The sequence below is a fragment of the Motacilla alba genome, chromosome 1A (genome assembly GCF_015832195.1).
Source record: "Motacilla alba alba isolate MOTALB_02 chromosome 1A, Motacilla_alba_V1.0_pri, whole genome shotgun sequence".
NCBI classification, from domain to species: Eukaryota; Metazoa; Chordata; class Aves; order Passeriformes; family Motacillidae; genus Motacilla; species Motacilla alba.
Genome location: NC_052031.1, coordinates 56,448,029 through 56,473,927, shown reverse-complemented (window position 1 = coordinate 56,473,927; position 25,899 = coordinate 56,448,029). Strand labels below are relative to the sequence as shown.

Genomic DNA, 25,899 nt, shown 5'->3' with positions numbered 1-25,899 from the left:
GAAGAGAAGGCTGAGTGGACACTGGCACAGGCTGCCCCAAGCAGCTGTGGCTGCCCCATCCCTTGAAGTGTCCAAGGCCAGGCTGGATGGAGCTCTGAGCAACCTGAGGTAATGGAAGATGGATGGAATTAGCTGATCTTTAAAGTCCCTCCCCAAACCATTCTCCCACTCTATGATTTTATTCTCAGTAGCTCTGTTACTGCTCAGGTTGCTAAAGCAGGACTGCCCTCAAGTCAGTAGCCAAGGAGCAGGACATCCCAGGATGTGCCAGTCAGAGGGAATGGGAAGAACAGAACTCACACCCTCTCGATCCAGACTGACAAGCATCCTGTCAGGAATATACTTGGATGTATGATTTGTACCAGTAGTTCCTGAAGATTTTGGGAATGGTCTGTCAGGTTGACAGACAGCCACCTCTTCAGGCCTTTCACTGCAAGAACTGTAATCATGGTTCAGATTCCTGGATTACATGCAAAAATACGTTAAAGCCCACAACAGATTTTCCACACTCTAGCAGCACACTCAGCTCTACTAAGACTGTTCTGTCAACTCATTCTATATTTCAGGTGAAAGACTGAGAAATGCCCAACCCTGACAAGTCTTACCTAGCAGAGGGGAGTTGTGCCAATGTGAAGCACCCAAGGGCAGTGCCCAGGGTAAGTCAGAGTATGAGGTGGGTCCTTCATTCCATGGTCGTTTGGAGCAAGGGAGCTGCTAATTGAAAAAATAAGAAGTGCTGCTGTTCCACCGCACTGAATACATTAATGCCACCAACTCCCCCCACACACAGGCATCTGCATAATGTAACACCAACAGTTACACAAATACATCTTCTGTGGCTTTTTTGTGTAGAGAAGCAGAAGAGCTCATATCTTTAATGGGCAGAACAGTTACAAGAAGAGGCAGGATAATGAAACTGTACACTTGCAATAAAATGCGTTGGTTCAAGCTAGGTCTGGAAATAAATCCTACAAGACCTGGAAAGATGAGCCTGAGAGGAGAACCAAAGTAGCCATTCAGATCCTGTGAAGGGGGTAAAAAGAAAAAAGAAAATAATCCAAAACACAATTTCAGCCAAGCCAAGAGGTGTCGTCTGAAAACGGCGTCTGAGAAAACTTCTGAAACAACATGTGCAGAGCTGGTTTTGACCTAATGTTGCTTCAGCAATGAAAAATGGAAAAGAAACTGGAAGAAGTGCCATCTTCAGACTCTGATCCTTCTCAAAAAGCAATTTATCATGTGTGTGTTGTGCTTCAGAGCCAGTGGGAACCCAGCTTTGCAATAAAGTTTGGAATATATTTTTGTACGCATGTAAACACCTGCATGCGCATACACAGATATTGATCTCAAATTATTTTTAGTGAATGTTTAACTCAAAGTTTCTCACAAGGAACATTATTTATTTCCCTGAGGTGATGAAGGGAAAAACCCCCACCCAATTAAACCCAGCATCCCATTTTAACAGGCTCAGCAATGATCACAGCAAGCACACTTACCTTCCCTTTTATGTGTTCAGTTAACGTGGGCAGCAGAGCATGGTCAGATTCTAACTCTGCACAGCACTGTTGTAATAGAGAGAGAGTTAAGGGAGACAGGTAAGGAAAAAAAAAAAGTAGAAGGAGCACTACACACTGATTCTGAACAAAATGCAACTTTATCTTTCTTTACTGAACTACTTGCAGCTATCAGTTGCAAAACTGCAACTGCAAAACTCTGCAGCTGTTTCCCCTTGTTACTTTCAGCCTTTAATTCTGCAAACACTTAGGTACAAATATAAGTTTTATTCATGTGCAGATGGCCCAGCTTTGACTCTGCTCCTCTGATGCCCCTGTCACAGCCTAGGGGACATTTCGGGACCTTCCGTTTGCTGTTAAATACCTTGTTGGTCTGTGCTGAATCCAGAGTACTCAGATCCTGAGCTATAGTGTTCCTTACTAGAGCCAGTTGGGAAAAAAGTCTCTCCACAATGTTTCCCCCTCCACCCCCTCCCAAAGCTGAAGCAAGTAATTTTATTCAAAGCAAAGCACTCCAGAGTTATGTAATTTCCAATGTATTTCTCCACAGAGGGCCACAAAGTTAATAACTGTTTCACTGCCTATTCCAGTGTCTAGATACTGAAAAAACCTTACATTCTGAGATTTTAAACATTTGTTTTTTAGCCTGTGCGCAGAGTGGGACAAAAAAATCACACCAGTGCATCAGGAAAGGTTTCCCTCAGCCCCTTTTGATACGATCACCAACAACTGCTCACAGTGAAGACCAACACCACACCTGTAAGTCCTGACACATTTTTCCCAGAAGGCTGAATAAGGAAAATAACATGTAGATTTGTAGATACAGCTTATGTATGTGTTAGAGAAGATACCAGGTGCTGCCAAATTGCTCGCAGGTGGTCTCAGCTGTGTTTTCCTTCCACCAGAGCCCTTCCTGTGTAGGCCCACCCTTCCTGCTCCCAGCAAAGGGCACCATACCTGGCACAGCAATTCACAGAGATGCCTCTGCAGCAGTTTCCATCTCAGGCCATTAGCAGTTGCTATGAAGAGACATTTACAAGTCTAACAGGGCTCCTAACAACTTGATAACAAGCAATCCGATGTCACAACATCTCTAATTACTCCTTATCAGAATTTATTGTAGTTTGTAATAATCTGGTTAAGCCTGCAACAGCTTTTTCACACGAAAGAGAAAACACTAGACATCTTCACCTGCAAATCAAGGGCAATACTTCCCACATCATTAGTGTTAGGATGCCACAGCTCCCTGCGGTAACAGATCCTTCACTTACAGCTTGGGGGAAGAGAAATATTTGGCCTTTCCACCTGACATCCTGTACAGAAGTAGTAAAGACCATGGGCTTTGTATTTAGAAGCCTTTTTCCCTCTTACCATGCAGGTGGGAGGAAGTAGGGGGTTGGAATGGGTAAGTGGGAAGAGGACCACAGCCCAGCCCTTCAGTCAGAAGAGGCACCAGACCTGTCTGCGTTTCTAAAGGAACCAATATAAAGCATTTTTATTCTTTTCTTCAGTGCCAGCCTTGTTTGTCAGCCCTGTTCTTCATAATGCTTTGCAAATTCTCCACACTTCTGCCAGTTTATTTATCTACAGAAATCTTTCTGTAAAGTAACTGGAGTAATTTCAAGCCAAGGTCCTAGTAATTTTCAGGGTGGTGGGGGTTCTTTGGGGGTTGACTTTTTCTGGGGGGGGTGGGGTGTGATTTAGTCACAGTGGCATCAGTCTCACATATCTGGGGTTCTCTCTTGATCTACTCAAGCTCACTTTGGAGGACAGCTTCATCTATTCAGAGCTGGAAAATGACAAACTATTTCCACTGTCATGCCTCTTGCTAAGAGCAAAATAAAGCAGCTGCATGGTTTGTGGGAAGCATGAAAGCAACATGAGCACACACACACAAACAACACCAAAACACTGGCCAGAGTGGGGCAAGCACAGTTTGGGGCTGTTTCTGCCATATCAGTGCGAAGTTGTGCCTTAAAGCTAAAGCAAAGGGTCCCAGCGAGTTTTTCTGGTGAGATAAACTGTGGTTTCACATGGAGTTATTTGCAATGCACACATTTGTTGAGCATATATGGTAACTTGTGTCTGAGGGCAAAATGTTGGGAGGGCTTAAATCAGTCAAATCCCTTTTCTTTAAGAAAGTGATTAGACTCCAGGGTTAGGAAAGCAAAAGGCCATGTGTTCTGGATTCAGACCTCTGCATTATTTAATTGCCCATGTTAGAGGTGCTGATGTCAGGAAGTGAGTAAGAAAGAGGCAATATGAAGTTTCCATGGCTCTGTGGCAGAAGTTGCATGTGTACAAGGCAGTGACAGGATTGCTTTCCACTGAAGAGAGCAGCCTAACACCACATAGTGTCAAAAACACAGAGCAAGCATAACCAGCAAACAGAACACAGAACATACAAAAAAATCAAGTCTGTTTGGTTCAGGAAGCTTAAGAAAGAGGGGGATGGCTTTGCTAGGTATAAGGTGGGGAACAGCACTTTTGGTAAATGAGTACCTGTGCCATCTGTGGAATTACTAATCCCCCCTCCTAGGACTGGGTGTTTTGTTGGGGGCTTCTGAAGCTTTGGTGGATCCTAACACCCACTCCTTAGGATCCCACCTGCTTCTCAGTTCAGATGGTGGCAGATCTCTTCAAGGAGACATAGAAAAAAAGGGGGAAAAATCCCAAAACCACAAGCAAGACTCCACAGAGCATTTTACTGGATGACCTGCAGATCAGTCCTATTTTCCCTTGATGTAACTAAACCCTGAAGTACTTGCTCATGCAAAAAGTGAATGCTGGCACATTGCCAGGAGTTACTCACTTTTGTGGTCTTCCACCTTCTCCTGAAGCAATTGGCAAGTGCTTGCTAAAGCTGCATTCACATCCCTGAGCTTCTGCTGCTCAGAAATGGCTTCCTCCAACTTGCTCTTCAAGGATGCTGCTTCTTCACGAGCAGAGTGAAGTGCTTCAACTTGATCCTCTGCCTAAGCACAAAACAATATTTAGGGCAGAAAGAAAGGAATTAAAAAAAATACAAAATAAAGCAGCCTGGCTAGCACAAGAAGGCTCTACAGTTAATGTAAATGAAACCAAACTGCATCTGTTCTTTCTCAGGAAGTGATAAAGCTCCCGCTGAACTTCTGCATTTTTACGTTGGGGTGGACTGTGTATGGAAGCTATTTTTGGGTGCTTTTTTTTCCCCTCTTTTCTCTCTTTTTTTTTTTTAAGCCACCACAAATATGCAATGCTGCCTCTTTCATCAGCAAACTGTTGTCACCACCCCCTCAAATTTTACTTCCTCTGCTGGTTCCACTTTTGCAGGGAGGCACACCATTTGGAACATGCGATTCCCTTCCCTGAGGTCAGCCATGCATTGGATGCAGCCCTTTGCATCTCCTGGTTCCCTGCACAGAGGGAACTGGGCTGCCCCTTACGTGCTTGCTGGCATCCTCCAGCTGTTTGGTGGCTTTTTGCAGTTCTAAACACAGGGCTTCTGCCTGGCCGGCAAATTCTTCTTGTAGCTGTTTGGCAGTTTCCATCTTGTGCTGGCTGCGGAGCAAGAGAGAGCACAAACCACAACCCATTAATGACATTTCAGAGCAGGCTGGCCTGGGAGGTGACACGCTCTGGCTGCTGGGACATGCACCAAAAGTCAGCTGTTACACACTGCAGCTCCCCAGGATCCAGCACCAGGGAATCAGACACTTTTTTTTTTTTACAGCAGGAGGGGGATGAAGGCTTTCTTTAATGCTTCTGGGTACCACAGGGGAATCACCAGAGAACTGTCAAGAAGCAAGAGCTCTGTGGGGCAAGCTTTTGCACTTTGGACAACAGAATGTGTTTTCTAAGGATTTGGGAGAAATAGTGGTTGAATATAGAGGAAGTCATTCTAGAGAAAGATACCCAGGAGCTATTACTGCTTCACTGGATTGATTTCTTCATGTTTGAGAGGAAATTTCATTTGACAGCAAGCAGATGCCATTGGAACTGGTACTAAAGAGGATGGCTTTCAATAAAACCCTTCTTTTCCACTGCAGAAACCCTTGCCCATTTCCTCTCTAACACACCTCAGGGTTTTTTTTTTTGTTTTTTTTTTTTTTTTTTTTTTTTTGTTTTGTTGTTGTTGTTTGTTTCGAGGTTTTTTTTTGTTGTTATTGCTTTCATCACAATTTTGATACAGAGACAGCTTTAAGAAACCAAGCCATCAGTATTTTTATCAGCTCTTTTCCAGGTGGAGGGAGAGCATGTAATAGGTGGTTCAGTGGAAGGTAAGTCAGGCAAAAGTATGGTACCAACTGCTCTTCATCAACTCTCAGGGCTGCCAAGCCCTAGGAGCATCCCAAACCTGGGGATGGGGCTTGGAGCAACCTGGGATAGTAGAAGGTGTCCCTGCCCATGGCAGGGGCTTGGAACTGGATCATCTTTAAGGTCCTTTCCAGCCTAGGCCATTTTATGATCCTACTTCTAAGATCACAACTCATAGAAGGAACCATATGCCAAAAAAGTTACATTTTCATATTTAATGACAACTCATTGAAGCTACACCCTTGGAAATTGAGATATTGTCTTCTCCAAGCCTAGCAACTGTATCCCAAGGCAAAAATACCTTCAGACAGATATTTAACAGCTGTCCTGCTTCACACAAACCCAGCAGGTTTTTTTTAAGGGCTGCACCTGCTCAATAGGCAGTGCCCTCATGCTTTAACTCCTCAGTCTGTGGTCTCCCTGGTGTTTTCAAAGACACCTTCAAGGCTGTACATCAGTTCACTCATGAACCTTAACTCCCACACAGTGTACACCTTTTGCTAAACCTAGATTCACACTCTAAAACAGAATATCATTTTCTCTGTGAAAAAAAAATCTTGAGAATTCAGTAGACTTTGTTCCACTAAAAAACCCACCCCAAAATAAGATACTAAACAGCTAAGCAACCAGAAAAAAAACCCCAAAACCAAATCAAACAAAAAAACCCCACCAAACCAAAACCAACCTTCCCCCGTGGAAAAAAAAAAAAAAAAAAAAAAAAAAAAAAAAAAAAAAAAAAAAAAGACACACATGCTTTGAAGGGGTACCTAGCAGAGAGCTCTTTCCTTAGGTGAAGTTGTTCTGTCTTGGTTCTCCGCAGGTTGCCTGCCACTCGAATAAAATCCTTGTCTAAGGACTCATTGCATTTTTCCAAAAGCTGGAGTTTCTGGGTCCAAAGATTTCTTTTTTCTCCTAGTTCTTGCTTGAGGGCCTGCGGAATTTTGAAGTTGCCGTGTGGTTAGAAGAGGAGCAGAGCCAGAGCCTTAATTTACATGGTGAGAATTGAGTTGCCTGCTCCACCAATAATATCATCACCTACATCCCACACCATCAGAGTAAAGATAAAACTCCACCAGCAAGGTGCCCAGATACAGCAACAAAAAACATAGCTCTTAAGAGGAAGTTTTAATAAAGATCATCTTGCAGGAAGCTCTAAAATTGATAATTTAGGCTTCTGCAGCCCTTTTCTCAAAGTACAACTGAGTCTACTGGTACCAAATTGAGTTTGTATTACAACAGAATTAATGAAATAACCAAGAACAAATAAAACCTGTTTGCCATACATGCTTAACAGATGATCTGTGCCAGAGATGACCTCCACTATGAAGGCTTTTAGATTTACCTCTGGTTTGTAGGAGGGGAAAGGGTAAAAATTAAGCGTTAGGTAGGCCTGAACTCCCTATTTCTCTGAACAGTGACTTGCAGTATAAAGTCCTGAGAAGAATCCAGTACTCTCTCTCTGACCTTTCTCAACTGAACACATGAAAGAGTGTCCTCAGCTTTTAAAGAATGCTTAATGAGAGTCAAAGAGAGGTCAGGAAAGAATGAAGTTTATATTCCTGGGATTTTGCAGCAATTCCAAGGGGAAAACATCAATCTTACAAACACAGGCCACATTATTGGCTTGCAAGTTGGAGTCTGATGCTCATGAGCTTCAAATAAAAAAAAAAATAGCACATCAAGTATCATGCCTAAAAAAAGGCAAAAAAAAGGCAGTTTTTGCTGATAGGGCTCCTAGGGTGACATGGGATGTGACCATGTGCAACTGCCCACATCCTGAGGCCCTGTTCCTCAGCCAAGGCAGGCAGGCAGCACTCACTTGTAGAAATACCAAGATTTTGACACTTAAGTGGAATAGGCTTTTCAGAGTACATGTTCCAGTCTTATCTCCTAGTAGAAGGGTGAAAAAGATTTTGCTGTCACTATATATACACTTAGATATATGTATCTACACACACTTCAAGTTGGCTTTATGTCTGATATCCTTCAAAATGTTTTTGAAAACACTAAACCCCAGCAAAACACGTCCATAGTAAATTTCACAGGAAATGGTGGGCAAGGCTTCTAGTGACAACATTTGTTAACCAACTAATTAAATCTTGGACCATGTACTTTTTCTGAGGCTGGAAGAAGCTACTTGGAATCCCTCTCCCTTTTTTTTTTTATCTACTGGTGTTCAGCTGCATGCACAAAATTTCACACATACCTGGCTTGTTCTGTTTAGGTGAAGATAACTTTTGACATTAAGTCACTTCTTATCCCCCAGGAGACCCTAAAGGATAGGACCTTTTAAAGGATTTTTTTCTTTCTTGATCCTCTGTTAACTCAGTTTCCAAATACATCACTCTTTAGGGGCCAGAATAGGATTCATTTGCCACAATCAACTCCAACCCCCACAACAAAAGTTTTTTAGCTTCACACATTTAACAGGAGTATGATCCCAATGTGAATGTAACTGCACAAGCATTTTTCAGCTGTGACAGCTTTGCAGGAAGAGGTTTCCAGTCAAGATCAAAAAGCTATAGCAATTCACGAGCCAGCAGTTTGCTAGAGTCTACCCAAAGTCACATCTGGGTGAATACAGTGAGATGATTGCACCTTCTCTAAGGAGAAGGTTTCAGGATTTAGCTGAAGAACAATTATAAAAAACCTGGCTCCAGGACTGGATGGCTCCCAGAGATTGCTCCAGCCCTGCCCAGGAAGCATTAAGAGGCCCCACTACACCATTCTGTAGCACTAGAGGAAAAAAGAAAAGCAGTTTTCTCCCCAAACAACCAACAACCTCATGCAGCACATCCCCTGGTGGCACCTACTGTCACCCAAGGGAGAGGAACTGTGGGCTTTGACATCCATTAGGGAGCTGGAAAACAGTATTAATGAACAGCTGGGGGTTGTTGGAGCATTCCTAACAAAAGATCAGCAGAAAGGACCAGGTTAGAGAAAAAGCCATATCCAATAAGATGCATGGAAATTTCAGAAATTGTGCTGCGACAGGGGAGAGGAGGAGGGAACAAAAGTGTTTAGTTGTGTCCACAGGCACTTGCCACTGCATAGGGGCAGATATTTTTACCAACACCTTGAGCAAAAGTCTGTGCTTGCAAGCCTCACCAGAGGTATGAGGAGTACAAGAAATATATTATGCAAGATTAAGTTGTAAAACAAGGTTTTGTTGAAATTTTTCCTGCGGAATATACCCAGTAAAAGCAGAACTCTTCACCTTTCACAACAAAATAAACCCTATGGAAGTTTTGATTTGGAAATTTGGTTATAAAGCCTCCTCTGCTTTTTGACTTGCTTTGTTTCCCTTTCCTTCAAGCAGAGTTTTAACTGAGGGAGCTCTTGCACAAGACAAGCCAGTAAGAGCACAGCATGTAAGGGAACACCAATCATCCTTTTCCTCCTCAAAAAAATCCCAGTAAAGATGATATTTCTCTCCATGCATCCATCTTCGACCCACAGATGGACTCTGATCTCCAGTAATAAACACACACAGCATGCAGCAGCAAGATATCCACCTGAACTTTTTGCCCAGCCCCACCTTTTCACTAAATGCTTCAGAGAAACAGTTACTCACCACAAGTTTTCTTTCCCAGTCCTGTTGCATGTCCTCATTGGGATCTTTTACCCATTCTAATGAAGCCATGACAAGCTCCTCTGCTTCAGAGGCTTCCTCTTGCTGAAAAAGAAAATAAACCCCAAAACAACCTCTCCAAACTCCCTAATTTTTAGTGCTCATCTACAAGTCTGCCCAGAATTACCCAGGGTATAAATTAGTGTTAGGGTAGGTGCCAAGTGATCTTGTTAAACTATGACCCCCTCCAATCGCAAACTATTCTTATTTTTCTAAGAGGAGCAAACAAATTTTCAATGCCTGGAGAATTCCTAATTAAATTGCTGATTAAAGACAGCACCCTCACCCATTTAAGCTTTGTTACTGACCAGGTTTTTCATGATGGTCTTGAATTTTTCTCCTGCATATTCAGACCCCTGAAGCAAAAGCAGGACTTCACGGTCCAGTGTTTCATCCTGGGATGTCTCTTCAGTCCTGATAATCTTTGAAGAGTTGGAAGAGTCAGCTAGTTTGTTTTGACATCCCCTTATTACAAACCAGCAGCAGTGACATTTAGACTTTCCTGAAGTATCCCTGCTCTGTATTTACCAGAGGGTTAGAGCTACCAAAACTTGAGGCTTGGAAAAGCTTTTTCAAAACCATCACATCAATGAGGATTTAAAAAAATAAAAAGAAAGCAAGCCAGCTAAGCTGCTGAGTGATCCAGTGTAAATATCCATGTCAGGGTAGGCAAAAGGACATCAGTAATTAGTTATCTTTATCCAGAGGAGTCCTTACCAAGTGATGAATAAGCAGAGCCCTTCCTTACAGGTGACTCGGGGAAATCGTGTCTCTGTGCAGCATTTGAAGGGCAAACACAGTGACTCACTAGGGCTCTGGGGAGCTGCAATATATGATGATACCTAACTCTTCAAAGCTGCCTAGACAAGCCTACACCTCCTTTCTGGGCCTGAAGTTTTCATCTATTTGTACATTTTTGTTGTTGTTGCTATATGTGCTAACTCTTTGCAAATGCACCTTATACAAAAGTAAGCAGAAGTCACTCAGCAGCATCTCTCTGCTGTCAGCTGTACTGCACAGCTTGTATCTGAAAGGAAAGCTGCACATAGGTAAGGATGGGACTCCATGAATTGTCTAAGGAAACGGGAACAGAATAGCTCACCTTAAAATCAGAACCAAAGCCATAATTCTAGCAGGTGTAAAACAACTTCAGCAATAGCCTACTTGCAAAAATTATCAGTGGTGGATTTATAAAGGGGGAGGATCATGCTGCTGTTGGTGTTGGAGAGTGCAAAGACCAGCATGATTCCTTGATCCAAAAATTAAAAATTCTGAGGATGTGAAGAACAATGTTTCCTGACAAAAACTGGCACCAGTGAGGAAGTGGCAGGAGAAGCTCCTAACAAAGGACCCAACTGAGCTGGCACAGCTGACCTGGAAAGATCTGACAGTCAATCACTTTATACCATAAAAACCCAGCCTCACTTTTTAAAGTCAGGGCTTCTGACACACCCCTTCTAGCAGGGTGTGTGTGGAGATGCCTCCCTCAAGTGGGGACAACCCCTCAAAGTTACTCCTCAAAGCTGAACAAAAGATTTGTCCATGATCATCAACATGGGAAAGTAATAAACTCTATTTAAAAGTTATTAGATTGGAAATTGATTTAATAGCTAGTGCACTGTACAAGTAGTCATAAGTAAATAATTCTGATTAAAGTAACTTATTTTATTCATTTCAATATATTTGGTTTTCCACCAGAGATGCTTATCAGAGTTTCTTAACAGTACATTAGATTAGGACCCAACAACTTTATCAAGATGCTCACTCTAATGCTGAATTTCCTTTCTCACTACAGTCAACTTCAAAGAAAAAGAAGTCTCCTCTTTCACAACTGAAAAAAAATTATTGTTCATGTCTGGTGTAGGCAGCGCAAGAAGCAGACTGTCAGTTACTTTCTGCATCATAAAAGCCTTTATATATTGGAAAACTGATATCTTCTCCCATCTATCTGTTCTTCTGCCAGCTAAATGCATGACCCAAGCTCCTCCAGATTTACTTGGTAGAGCAGAGGGGGATTGGAACTGGATGATCTGTAAGGTTCCTTCCCAGGTCATTCTAGGATACTATGAGCAAATATTTCATATCTACAAATGTTTTGTTTGCTCTTCTTTGGACTTTCCCCAGGGTGCTTGGCACAATATTCTCATTCTGTGTTTGCATACTAGGATTAATGGCTTCAAATTCCAGAGTTATCTAATCATATACAGGCAATGAGCTTTGTTCTGCCTCTGCTGATGCAAGACAACTGGGAAGAAATTAATTTAAGGTTTAATCCATACCTCAGAAGACTCTGCAAGCTCCAGTTCACAGTGCAGTGTACTCATCCCTTCAGGAATATTGCTGTTAAATTTATACAACAATGGGAAACTCAACCCATTCCTAAAAGAAGCCGGGAAAAAACACGTATCAGTCTATTTTGGATTTCTCATGAACTGCCTTTCCTGGGATTTGGCCACAGTACTCACGAGATCAGCTCTTGCTGCATATGTTGGATGTTCTCCAGCAGTTTATTTTTTTCAGCCCTCAGTGTCTGAAACATCCATGGGGTTTGGTTAGAGGCTGACTTTGCCATGCAGAATCAGCACAGGCCAAACCCAACCCAACCCATACCTCTATGATCGAGGAACACTCCACAATGGTTAACTTGAGTTCCTTGATGTCCTGCTCCTTCTGCAGAGATTGTTGAGAAAAGAACAACAAAAAAAATTATATTCCATCCTCCATCACAGCAGTAAAAGTATGGTTCAGCTTGAGCAGCAACCTGATTATGACAAAAATAGTTGTGAATTTAAAAGAATACAGTGAGTTACCTTGAATTTTAACTAACAGAAAGCACTCAGATAACCTTTCCTACCTAAATTCTGAAATTAAGGAGACAAACCCTCTTTTCCAGGTGTTGCAATTTTACTTATTACTCATCTGGCTTCAGGTCCAACAGATTAAACTAGACAGAAGTAGTCTAGTTTTAACTTAAAATATGACCTATATTATATGCCAACTGACCCTTCAAACAAGTTGCAATGTTTCAAGTTTACTTGTTTTTCATTATTAGAGTGTAGCGCTCTGTAGATTAAACTCAACCTAACAAAGGCTGAAAAAGTCAGCCCTCATGGTAGGACTGAGGAATTGGTAGAAGAATCACCTTTCTTAGCAAGTAGCTCCAGTCAGGTTGTGCCATTCCAATAAAAAACACTGCACAGACAGCAGAGAAGTTATAAGAGAAATAGGAAATTAGAGTAGGAGCTCTTGTCCTCTCACACTTTTATGAGTTCTTCCTACTCTCTCTTTAAAAATCATTGAGGTTTTTGAAAGAGATGAAGCACTCAGAGGGATAGGCAGGAAAAGTGAGGTTATAGAACCAGATTATCCTAATGCCAACAAGTCTCCATGCCAGTTCCTTCAAAATTGTTCCAACCACTCATATTTATCCACATGTAATCTAGCAGCCTACTTTCAAAATTCCTATTTAGTCAACAGACTAAGAGAATCTTGTTGAAATAAAATGATATTACAGAGCTCACAAACGTTTTGAATCATTCAATAGGAGAAAGTGAAAGCTACTTAAAATTTTTTTAAATAAATTTGTGCCCTTAAGCTGCGTCTGGAAAAACAACCAAGCAAACCAAAACTATGAAAACACTCAGTACAAAGTTATCAGCTGGATCACACCAAAGTTCAGTTCTCTTTTTTACTATTTGAATTCAGCTGCAGTCACTTTGCAGGGAACCCAATAGTAAAATATTTTATTAGGAGATTTGTAGCATGTTTTGCCAAGTAGAGACTCCACTGGCATAGAAAGCTCTTTGCATAATTCATGAATCCAGAGAATGCCATCACATTTGTATGGTCTTCTAGCTTTGTTTTCCAGTATAAAATACATGTTTAAATACATCTGAAATGTTCACTCCCCAGTAGAGCCTAGGTAATTGCACCTCAACAAGAAAAGGACAAATTTCCTTTTCTGTGGGGCTTCAAGTCACCATTTCTAATTTGACACAAATAATTTCAATAAAAGACATGAAGGGAAAGGCCTTCTGTACAGCCTTGCTGAACAAAGTAGCCTTTAGAAGTTTCTGGACATTTTGTCTAAGTTTGCAAGTTTGTTTTAATAGGTTGTGACTTTAAAAAATAAAGGCAAGCAAAATCCTGAAACCTTTAATTATTCTGACTCATACGCAGGTCCTAAAGTAGAGCTCGCCTACTTTGAAGCCATTTATAGGATCAGGTTCTGCAGTGTGACAAGAGTAGAAATCAAAATGTCACAGTGAATACTACTGCCTTTCCTTTTTACAAATTGTCCCATCAGTACAGACCAGAAACCTGGGCCAGTGGAAGCTGTCCCTGCCCATGGCAGGGGGTTGGAACAAGGTATCATTAAGGTCCATTGCAACCCAAATTATTCTGCGAGTGTGTGGTTTTCAGTCAGTAATGAAGTAAAAGCAACTAACCTGGATTAGGCTTGCCTCTTTATTCACCACAGTGCTCTCATAGATATGGGTTTGGATCTGAAGAATGAAAAGATCAAAAGTAAACCCAGTCATCATTACAGACTATAATAAAAGTCTGTTCCTATTTCCTACTGGGAAGGGAAGAAGAATATCAATATCCCTTGCTTAGAAAAATCAAATTCTTCTTTGAATACCTTGTGTGGTGTTTGTTTCAAAGTACAGATCTTGTACCCAGCAAGGAGGGAAAGCATTCTTAACTTTCAGTCACTCTTGTTTCCTCTCATCTGTCCAGGTCAATATTTTCAGCAATATCTCTCAAAGCATGACCTTAATGTATTTCCTTGAATAGTGAGGGAAGGGTACCCAAAAAAGGTTTAACTTGAAGGAAATAATGAAACAGTGGATTGTTTCCATCAGCCTAGTTTTTAGCCTCCAGACAGCTTTCCTTGGTGAAAGCTGTCACACTCTCCAAACTACTATTTAACTGCAGTTCTTCAACACAGAGGTTCAGGACTGTTTGCCTTCCAGCAGCAGAAATTCCCCCTTCACTAGACCCAAGTAAAATCCAGGCTGACTTTTTATTCTTCTCAGCTTTGAAATGCTTACTTGAAGCTGTGCTGCATTTTTAGACAGCTCCAAAATCTTCTTTTGCAGCCCGTTGGTGTCCATGCTATTCCTAATAATCTAAACAAGACAGAGTGTTTAGGCACAGCTGAATGGATTGACAGCTTCTCCTTGAAGAAACCAGGCAAAAATGACATCTCCACCCCCAAGCTGCTGCCTACTCTCAAGCAGCACCAGCATTTTTGCACATACATTGCATGTGTTTGCCCCACCAAAACTGCTTCTGCTCCTTTTCCCACCACAAGAGCACCTGTTAAAGAGAAAATCCCTTCGAAATATGATTTATGACCACTGCCAGACCTGGAAAGCTAAAGAAAAGTCAGCCCTGCAGCATGAGAATTGTTTTCAGAAAGATGTGGTTTAATAGCTATTTGGATTAAGGAGCTTTGCAGAAAGACTGATCTGAAGGTGGCAATTTTCTTTACTATCTTTGATTTAACCTGTTTCTCCATTTCCCCCTGAAATGTCTGAAATACAGTCTGTAAGCGAGCATTAAAAAACTTTGTCACCTGAAAAAAAACTGGTTTATAAAATAGTTGCTCTGATGCAGTAAAAAAACCCAAACAAAGAAAGAAAAAAACCCAACAAAGAATGAACAGCTCTTCTCTGAATAAAAAACAAGCTTAGGGATTCTCTGCTTATGGAGCTGCATTCACTAAAAAACTCATGTAGGTCCTTTGCCAGTGTCAATGGATCCATCTGTGAGTGGAGATCCCACGCACTGCATTTTTTTATTATTTTTTGTTACTTATTTGTGGTGTTACAGCTCTATACAAGATTACTCCTTTGGATCTTAAGGTAGGAAAACAGAAGTTAACATGAAATGATAAAGTGTTTGATGGAGATTGTTTCAATATATATTTTGTCTGTTCATAGCTGTGAGAACCAGAAATACATGGAATTTGCCTATAAATCTTGGAAAAAAGGTGATGGTGAGGGAGAAGTAGTTTGTATTTGTCCCTATGCTTCCCTAACCTCATAGCCTTACTCACCCAGCAAGTGGAAAATAAGAATCACAGTGCAACCTCAAGATATTAAGTTTTATGACAAATCAGCCTTTTAAAGTGTTAGATATTTTGATAACCTTATTAGCATGCAAGACTTCAAAGTATGACAAATATTTTATTTCTTAATGGCAAATTTTAGCTAGGCAAGAACATGTCAAATCATGATTTATTTTACCTCTTCCTGGAGAGAAGTAACTTTGATGTTGAGAGACTGATTTTCTTTTTCCTGATCAAGTTTATGGAGAAAAAAAAAAAAATAGAAAAAGAGAAAAACAGAAAAGTTGGTTTTAGCATGTAAGCAACACATCACAAACACATCCACAGCCGTGGTGTTGAATCCTTTTGTTTCAGAGACAAAAAGGGGAGAGCTCAGGCTGGTGCAGCTCATGAGCCTTCACTAAGGCACAGAGTAGGTCTTCTGATTTTTAACAGCCTGAGCAGCCACACCACTGTTACAGCAAGGTGTGAGGTACTACACAAGGGAAACAAGAAGGAAGAGCACCTACTAGCTGTCTGTTGTGCCAAAGAATCTGCTCTCTTTTCTCTTCTGACATGTTTAGGCTGTTTCTTGCTTCCTCTAGTTCTTCTTCCAGGGATTTGGCTTTCAACACAGAGTGCTGGATGCTGTACAGGGGGAAGCAAATCCAGAGAAATTTCAGCCAGTTAATGGTGGTTGTTTAGATAGGCTGGAAACAGTATTTTTAGAAGCCACTAGGGACTTATTTTTTGACACAACACTTAACAGAAGAGCAACAATCAAGTTTAAGCCCATAATTTCTGTCCAGGAAGCAGTCTCATGGTTCTACTTCCTTTTTATCAGCCTCTTCCAGACTTACAGCGAGGGATGAAACCCCATCCAAGACACATGGATACAAACAAAGCTATGTTAAGCATGTTAAAAATTTAGCTCATTACAGTTAAATATAGCAGGTTACCCAAGCACAAATTCATCTTTACAACACTTCATGGCTTACAGTTGGAGAAACCATTGCCATTCAGTATTCAAGGATGAGCTCTGCACCATTTTCTTACCCTAATCTGATAAGCCCCAAGCCATGTATTAAAGCAATAGGCAAGGCCCTTTTCCAAGCTAACTTGATCCTGCAGAGCATTCCAGAGCAGGTGGTCCCACATAAGGGCACATGTTCCTTGCCAGCTATCCTCTTGCCCTTATCTCCCCTGAAAACGCTGGGAACAGCTTTTGGTAGCTGACCTAACCATATCACAGTGTAATTAATTAGGCCAGATGAACACCATGAAAAATGGGCTTGTGTTCATGGCACTTATATGTCCTCAGGCTACAGAAAGGCTGAACAAGTGACACAACTCACTGCAGTCCATTAAATGTGTAGCAAAATAGCTTTTGGACACTCATTTCCCATCTGCTAGGCAACAAGAATGTGGTCTAGGGCTTGGCTCTTAGTAATATTATGCCTTTTTTTAATATATATATTATTGTTGTTCTATTGTTTGTTTGCTTTAGCCTGATATTCTCCCTGAGATTCTCCCTGTGTGCACCCACACCACCACATGCTGCAGGAACCTGGCTCCGAGAGGAATGATTTTATAAGAGCCAGGAGGGACAGAGCAGAACGACCAGGCAAGAAGGCTAAACTTTACAGCTATTGCATAAAGGCAAGAAAACCACTGTGATGAAGCAATGGTGAGGAGAAAAGCATGAAAGCAAGGCTGGAAGACCAGAGCTCTGCCCATGGCAGGCCTGGTGTCATCAGGGTCCCCCTACCTTTTTAATTGTTGACATAGGTGCTCATTATCTGCCAGGAGCTTGCTGTTGGTCTCATCCAAAGCTTCCAGAGTGAGCTTCAGCTTGTTGTTCTCTTCCTGAAGCTTCTGGTTGTTGTACTGCAGGTCCGCAAGGCAGGTTATCAAGTCAGAGGTCTCTCTGTCCCAGTAAAAAAGCCAGGGAAGAGCGAGGAAGGTGATTTCATCTACATCAGACTTTTAAAGCATCCTACTGCACTGATTAGAGGTGAGATGAGAGGACTTGTGATGCTGCAGTGTCTAGTCATTTGCTCTGCACAGAGATAATGGAGCAGCTCCAAGTCTGTTCTCCAGTTTTATCAGCATCAAAAACTTTCAGTTTTGAGCATTTTTCTGCTCCCTACAAGTAGAGTTTGCTGTCAGAAAGTGCCACAGCTGGATGTCTGCATGAGAGTGCTTTAAGAGTTTGCTAATCACCTCTTAGGCCACTAGTGATGCTTCTGTATCCACTCTGCAATTTTTCTTTGGTCCTTTCTCTTCCCCCAAGCCATCCCTCACCTTATGCTGTCAATGAAAACTTGAATGAGGATAATTCTTTTCAGATCCTGAGAAATTATAGGGAAGCTTTAGAGAGCAGATGTTGGATTTCTGACTGGGCATAAACTACAAATGAAACTTCTGCTCTTTAAGTGCTTTGTCATTAACAGTCCAAATCACAGACTTCATTGCTACTATTGCTACTACTACAAAAAAACAAAACCAACCAACCAACCGAAACCCCAAAAAACCAAACCAACAAAAACACCCCACCTCAACAAACTCCCTATCATAAGGAAAACAGCCCTAAACAAAATGTAAGACCATACTTTCAGGTCATAATGTCTTCTCGCCATCAGACAGCTAAGAATTTGGTGGAGGGAAGGAACCAGTTTAAACATGGAAGGACATGACAAACATCTGACCACAGATTAAAAAGGCAAAAGGACAGAGAAGCACCAAGATATAAGTAGGAAAAAATACTGGTTGTATTTCAAGTCTGAGCAGAAGAAGGTGACAGCGTCAAGAGCTCCTGCATACTTAGGTGAGCATTAAAATCGCCTAAGGATAGTGTTCTAAAAGAAAGGCTCTTGGAATTTCTGTCAAGTGGTTCAACACCAGGAGTACTATATTCTGAGAAAGAATTGTTTAGACGGACTCACATGTCTCCTTTAGATACATCACCCCCAAAGGCCTCCAGGCTTCCTGATGTAACATTCATCTGGACATGTGTCTTGTTGGCTGAAAGAGGTGGGGGTTTTGGTTATAGAGCAAGAAAGTAGAGCTTTCTTGAACAGAAACAGAGTAAAAATGTTCTGCACCTTCAGAGATGTTTTTAGGTACATGAGATTCCAGGTCTTCTGTGCTTGATGATGATTTCTCAGTAGCACCTTCTTCCCTTAAAGAAGGGAGCATCAAGAGTCACAAAATCAGCAGGACACTGGGCTGCTTACCAACTTTGTAACATTTACAAAATTTTAGCCAAACTCAATGTTGTGGACATTGTGTCCCAATACCATTTTCTTTCCAGAGCCACAGGGGAAGCTTATAACATCTTTTTTCCACAGAGGACTTATTTATTAAAATGCTATTACCATTTTCTCTTACAATCTTCAATCCACTCTCCCATGATGGCATGATATGTTTCCAGGTCCACAGAGATATCTTTGTGCTCCGGGTCAAGCTTGTTGCACAGCTCTTCAAGACCACTGTCCTCTGAGTCCCGGCTGGTCGTATGTCTCAAATAATCAACTATCTTGGACACTGCCACTTTTCCTAAAGCAGAAACAGAGGTCAAATGCCAAAGCCTGGCAAGGCATCATAAAAACCTGTAAAAGGCCATGCTACTGAACTGCGCTGTGTCCAGCTGCCCTCAAGAGCCGCAGACAAGCAACCAATTCCTCCAACTGAGTTAGAGGGGGATCTGGAAAAAAGTAGTTTAGAGCTCTTTTTTGTTGAGATTTTTTTTTTGGTGGGTTTTTGGTTTCTTCTGTCTAAAAATCCAGTTTAATAGTTTTGTGGACTTCATTTTAAGAAGAACAAAAATTGATACTGATCTGTGCTCTCAGGGCCAGGCTGGATGGAGCTCTGAGTAACCTGGGATAGGGGAAGGTGTCCCTGCCCATGGCAGGGGGATGAAATTAGAAGATCTTTAAGGTCCCTTCCAACCCAAACCATTCTGTGATTCTACCACTTTTAGTCATGTCTGAGGTGGAAGTTGGAGGAAAATTGTCTCTTGCTCTGAAGTTTCCCAAGTTTCTAACAGAATAAAGGCTGAAAGAAAGAAACAATCATTTGCAATAAGGGTAACTGCTAGAAATGGGTTACTCCTCTCTTTCCCTTGTGCTGAAGCACTGCTAAGATCAGCAGGGGAAGGATCAGGCACCATGCAAATGAGGCACAGGCATTTACACATTTATTCTACATCTGCCACAACACAGGCACCTACACATCTCAGAGCCTGGCATCTCTCAGGGACCAAAACATGATCTGAACCTTGGAATTCCTTTGAGAGGAGAACAAAAGAGAGCAATGAAAAAACCCTGGCAAAACCTGTGTGGTGGCTGTCACATGCACAGAAGATGGTGGTCAGCAGGTTCTCTTCAGAGATCAAGCTCACATCGTACATATTGTCGGCTTTGTACCCCATAGTCTGCCTCCCTCCTGTGAGGAATAAATCTGTTATTGCCCATCTTTATTTGCTCATGGTAACTTTCATTCCAGATGACTGAAACAACAAAACCAGCTAACCAGCTTCCTCGCCTATAAAAACAGAGTTTTCAGCACTGAACAACAGGAACTGGTCAAAGCTGGATCCTCTAAGCTGGGAAGTATTACATGCATCTACTTTTATACATGTATTTTTGGAAAAACTTGGTTATTCTTTCTATGGAGTAAACATATGAAACAGGACATTTTAAGAAGCCAAGTATTTCTTCCCTCCCCCTCCAGATATATTGTAGAGAAATCATTAGAGTTAACTTATTAAGAAAACAATTCCTAAAACAAAGAAAAAACTCCTCAAAACCACAAAAAACCAGCCCAAACTAAGAGCAAAACCCAAACTCCTGTATCTTCAAAAATCAGTCTGATGGACAAATCATAGCCTAAATTAAGAGCCAAATAAAATTTGGCTGTTAAAAAAAAATGCTATAGTACTAGCCAAATAGTAGTCTCAATTAATCTCTTGAACTGTTAAAACTATCTTTATCTCTTAAACCAAAAATGAATTAGCAAATTTGAAAAGTTTTTGCCTTATTACTCAGTTTTTTACACTCACATTAATATTTTTTAGAGAAAATTTAAGATTTGCCTCAGCTCTTTTTGCAGTCTTCTAAGATTTGAGTACTACTAAAATGCTTTTTACCAGTTTAAAATGCTTTTTAAATAAATGGTAAATAAATGTCATCTACATAGACTGAATGTTCAGATGTCTAGAATTCTGAATTAGGGGATGTTTTTCTTCAGTATTTTTACCTCTTTCACTTGAAGGAAATGTCTTTGGCACAGGAGGTTGGACCACAGCACTTCCTGGCTTTTTTTCAGATGCGAAGAAATATAAATTCGGACTTGACGTCAGATACTTCTGCTTGGGCCGCACATCTTTAGGTTCAGCATTTGCTAAAGGACACGGTTTGCTCTGGGCATTGGCCTCCCTGGTTCCAAAGAGGAATGGAGAAAAGCTCTCCACAGGAGAGGAAGGCACCCACGAGCTGCTGGGTCTCTCACTGCTTTCCAGGATGGAATAGGTGCTGTTTGCAATCTGCAAGTCAGAGCTGGCCCCGAGACCAGGTGAGTGTGCAGAGAAAACATTGTCACTGCCAGGGCTGACCAAGGGTGAGCAAGTGCTCTCACGACTCTTGCAGCTTCTCCCTTTCAGTATTTCTTCCAGATTTTTTTTAATATTGCCCTGTGGGCTGTCAAAGTTCCGGGACTGAAATTTTGGTATTTGCAAGGCTGGGTTGGAGACTTGGTCCATCATTTGGATGGATTTGATCTTCCTGCAGATGCTGTCCACTGGGTTGTGGTGCCGTTTCTTAGCTCCACGTTCAAAAGACTTCATTGCCCTTCTCTTGCCAAATATCTGAAAAGAATAGGCACAAGATACGAGAGTCAGGGTGATCCATGCACACACATTTTTGCCAATTTTTCCATTCAGCAGCCAGCTTGGAGCTTTGGCATCCAGGGATTTGAAAACCCTTGTTCCACTTATCAGCTGTGACAGAAACCTTCCACTAGGACACTTTGTTGTCCGGGGAACTAGAAGTTGATGTGGAAATGTTGGGGAAGAGAGACAGAAATACTTCCTGAAATCTCACTGCTTATTCTTAAGTATCATAACCATGGCAGGGAGGTAAGGGGGAATGAAAATAAAAACTGAAGAGCACTCTGCAAATTAGCAGAGGACTTTTAAATAATAACACTTTAATTGTACTGGAGGTGGCCGGAGTGAGGCAGAAAAAGTGAGACCAACAAGACTTTCAGCATGTCTGTGAGCCTATGAGACCAAAAAACTCCAGAATCCGGTGTTCCTTGTACTAATCAGCCACAGCTGTCATGGTACCACACTGGGAATTACACAAGAAATATGCCCTACAGAGGCACCTCATCCTGTGTGTATTTTTATTATCTAGTCACCCAGGCAACATTTAAAAGGTATATCCCACAAGATAAGCATGTTTGCATGTGACTAAGGCATGGGAGGTTCACTTTGCAGGGATAAATCCTCATTCCCAATGAGGTTCCCATGTCTACCCTGCACATTCCAACTACCTGAACTGATCAGCTGGGAGCTATATTATTAAATAATAATAACATACCAAATAAAGCTGGGTGAAGCTCCCAAGAATCAGATTTTAAGTGATTTTTTTGTGTAGAAAAAATTATTTCCTTTCCCCCAAAACAGCATCAGGCTTCACTAGCACTTAATACTTACATAATCTTTTGAAGCAAGGAATACAATTATATAGAAGTATCTATTAATCTAGATTGAATGAACATAAATACTAAGTGTTTAATTTAAGCTAGTTTATTACAGGCTGCCTACATGGCAGCAACTTAGTTCATATAAGCAGAGGCAAGATCTCCACATCTATTTTTCTAGTGTTTCTACAAGAAATAACATTTATTCTAATGAACAGGTCCTTAGCCACAGGAATACCTACCTCAAAAAATAAAAATAAAAAGAAGCTCAGAGCAATTTTAGAGAAGAGACTACTTTCTAACTATGTCTTGCTTAAAAGACTTACTCCTCAAATAAATGCCAGGAAGTGGAAGCAATCTTCTATATTAGAGATGCATTATTACAGATGTATCCTCTTTAAAGAGACAGATGAATTACCTTTAAATTAAAATACCCTACAATTAGTTGAGGACTGTTCTTTAAGCACACAAGAGCCTTCAAGCAGATATAAGTAACACTCTATTAAAGGGTATTTGATTTTTTTCTGTAATATAACAGTTAAAAAAATAATCAAAACAAACAACAAAAACCACACCCCAAGACCTTATACTTACACCAGCATGTGGGAGAAAAAAAAAAACCAAACCTTTTCTTCCTTCACTGAAGGAGAGAGCACAGCTACTTTAGCCGTTCCTCTAAGGAGTAGGAGCTGACTGAACTTTAGCATTTATATGAGCAGAGGGTTCTTCTGCTGGAAAATCAGCTTTACAAGGTACAGTTGCTGCCACTCAGCCCTCAGCTGAGAGGGACTACCAGCTGCAACCAGGTTCTAATCAAGCATTAGACTCCTGCTTCCTGGCCTTTTTACTTTTTTTCCCCCCTCACATCTCTCCTGCACCTGTTAAATTAATTGCCTGTAATTTCAGTGCAACTTGAAGTCTCCCTGCTCTTCTAATTATTGTTTAGAACAGCAAGGAATGTTGTGATATAGGTTACTGCTGTGTCAAAACTCTGGTTCCTGGGGTGTTTCTCACTTCTATTAACAGTTCTTTCCTGCTTTTCCCACCTATAGCAAAATTTCAAGCAGGAGCAGATCTCTCCTAATTTCTGAGAGTTAGAACAGGGAATCTGGCAGCTGTATAAATTTCATCACTCTCACCACTTTTGAAAGGAAGAAAGTGTTGAAGTCTCTTGAGCTGATCGTGTATTAAATAGTCTCTCTGTTAACTGTCATCTCTGACCTTAGTTCTGTGAAAAAAAAATCATTAGGATCTTTAACTAATTCCTTTTTTTTTCGTATTAAATTATCAAGACATGCAGTAGAACCTGCCTGTCTGAAGAGCTCTATGGCCCCTGCTAAATGACCCTGTAAATGCCCATTCTTTGATGGCCACATCTCCTTCCAGCCTGCAGACTGGAGAAAACTGTTTTTCAGCAGGTCTTTTCACCTGGTGTTTGCCTCAGACTTGTCCATTTCTTGGGAAAAAAATTGTTGTGTCATCCTTGTGGTTCACTGAACGTCAGAAGTAGCACCTCTTTCTGAGATGCTTACACCTTTCAAAAATTTGTGGATTTCTACTCTTCCCTGATGCTTTCAAACACCCCTCACCCCACATAATATATTTAAATTCTACTTATAATTATCCCTTGAAGCTGCTTCTCTTTCACAAACACACTTGTGAAAACAGTAGAACCTGGACTTAGCTGCAGCACTGCTTACACATTAATCCTCAGCAAAGTCCCTGTTACCTCTCTTGTGTGATTGTTTACATGATCTCTGACAGACTGGATTTTGTACACCTTGTTCACTACTTCAAGAGTTTTTAGCACAGTTCTTCTCGTACAGTCTAGAGAAAAGACAAAAAACTTATCCAGCAGATCGGTAGTGCTTGAAACACGCCCACAGACATTGTGGTGCTGAATGTGCAGTAGAACAGTTAAATAAATTTGGGCCAGCAACTGATGGCTGCTCTAATCATGCACCTGGCTTGCACCAGAGAGTATTTCTTCCCTTCAGAGCTGCACCATGAAAATTCACCTTCCCAGAGAAGTTGAAGACATCCCTACTTATTGTAGGGAGGTGGACTAGATGACTTTTAAAGATGTCTTCCAACCCAAACTATTCCATGGTTCTGTAAACTAAGGTCTGTTATGAAAATAAATAACACTGAAAAACATGTTTGTGTGGCATAAAATGTATTGATGGATTGCAGATTGGAATGTTTTGGTCAATAGGTTTTATGGGGCAAATATGGAGCTTGTACACAAATTTCCCCTTAATCTGAGTGGGATATATGGGGTTAAAGTCCAGAATCAGCTTTGAAAGATTACAGAAACACAAAAACACAGCCCAAAAAGAAGAGGTCATATGGTTCATAATCATGTGTCTTGCCAGGATCAGTTGGGCAATGAGTCCTAAAAAAGGATTCTCTAATCTTTTCTCTGAGATTCTTAGTGATAACAAATCAACATCCTTCCAGGGCAATCTATATTTGACTTTGCTACTGGTAGAAAGCTTGTCTTACTATGCAACTTACTGCAAATGAAATGCAAAATGCTTTGTAATTTCCTACTTTGCAGGGTCTGCCATGATATTTCGCAGCCTTTCATGATGCTACAGTAGCATGTAGGAGCCAGAAGTACACTGTGCTAGGTGCTGCTCAGGTGCCAGACACAAGTGGGATGGATTTCCCAGAGAGTTACCAAACTAACAGGAAAAAAAAAATCCCAAAGGAAATGAGAATAAGCACAAAGCAAAGGTCGTAAGTTCTGTGAGATTTATACCTTGGCAGCACCAGTGTTTGCTGACATACCCACTGACCACCTACACACACTCCAGCTGCATCTTTTCCTCAGGAGCAAGTCATGGATCACTGCTGCCCTTACCAGGATACAATGGGAAATATTTCGGAAGGTGCATGGTCGTGATGCAAGTCAGTGAGGTAAGTTTGACCCCATTGGTTAAAACTCCAGCACACGAGAACATTTTCCCCTCACCTCAGCACTGAACTTCAATGCCAGAAATCAGCTTTTTATCACTTACAGCATCAGGATATGCAGCCTGTGCCCTTTAGATCATCTTGAAAAATAAGAATAGGTTATGTTCTTTCTAATAAGGGGTCCTGCTGCTATAGCAAGCTTCCCTCTACTTTTCTCTCTCAGGGTATTGATTACATGCCAGAGCCACTTCCTCCTCCAGGTGAATCAGCTGAGAAATGGCAGCACTGACAATGAGTGTTTGGTGCACAGCTCATCATCCCAAAGTGCCACAGTTTTTTAGTGTGTTATGATCCATAACCCAATTATAGGCTGCTTCGTTTTTCAAGAGTACGAACTCACATGTGCCACAGTTCTTTTGTGAATGCAAACACTCTCAGTATCTGCATTGCCTTCCCAAGACATTGCCTCCTGTCCCTGTTTACAAATAAACTGTGTCCCATACACCATCCTAGAAGTGATTGGATTTCTGGGAAGGGTGAGATGGTCACCTTTTCATAGAATCATGGTAAGAAAAACCTTTGAAGGGAGAAGCCGATTCTCTTAAATTTTGATCCCTGAAGTAGAACTGACAAACCTGGAGTTCTTTGTTCTGCTTGCAGACTCCTTACAGATTTCCAAGGAGAAGGTTCTGAAATGCACTTTTGTTTGAGAACCAAAGCAACCTAGAGTCACTGGTCATAATAAAAATAAATGGATTTAGAACCATAAGTCATAAAGG

The 25,899-nt window shown here is 41.2% G+C and overlaps 1 protein-coding gene across 3 annotated transcripts in view; it reads right to left on the bottom strand.

Annotated features, from left to right (window-relative positions):
* IRAG2 (inositol 1,4,5-triphosphate receptor associated 2) overlaps nt 1–16,170 on the bottom strand; it is a 29,945-nt gene extending 13,775 nt beyond the window's left edge. Inside the window, exons 1-15 of one of the 3 annotated variants that reach the window (XM_038154946.1) lie at nt 16,027–16,170; nt 15,696–15,746; nt 14,496–14,573; nt 13,890–13,946; nt 12,052–12,111; nt 11,907–11,971; nt 11,721–11,820; nt 9,750–9,863; nt 9,385–9,486; nt 6,578–6,741; nt 4,940–5,054; nt 4,327–4,489; nt 2,472–2,533; nt 1,497–1,562; nt 606–714 (exon numbers count right to left, since the gene is read on the bottom strand). In XM_038154946.1, the coding sequence (XP_038010874.1) occupies nt 606–714; nt 1,497–1,562; nt 2,472–2,533; nt 4,327–4,489; nt 4,940–5,054; nt 6,578–6,741; nt 9,385–9,486; nt 9,750–9,863; nt 11,721–11,820; nt 11,907–11,971; nt 12,052–12,111; nt 13,890–13,946; nt 14,496–14,573; nt 15,696–15,746; nt 16,027–16,074 (1,354 nt within the window). In that variant the 5' untranslated portion in view covers nt 16,075–16,170. The remainder of the gene's footprint in view (nt 1–605; nt 715–1,496; nt 1,563–2,471; nt 2,534–4,326; nt 4,490–4,939; nt 5,055–6,577; nt 6,742–9,384; nt 9,487–9,749; nt 9,864–11,720; nt 11,821–11,906; nt 11,972–12,051; nt 12,112–13,889; nt 13,947–14,495; nt 14,574–15,695; nt 15,747–16,026) is intronic. The other 2 variants (XM_038154947.1, XM_038154948.1) reach the window with 2 other exon arrangements.
* Nucleotides 16,171–25,899: the final 9,729 nt, after the last annotated feature.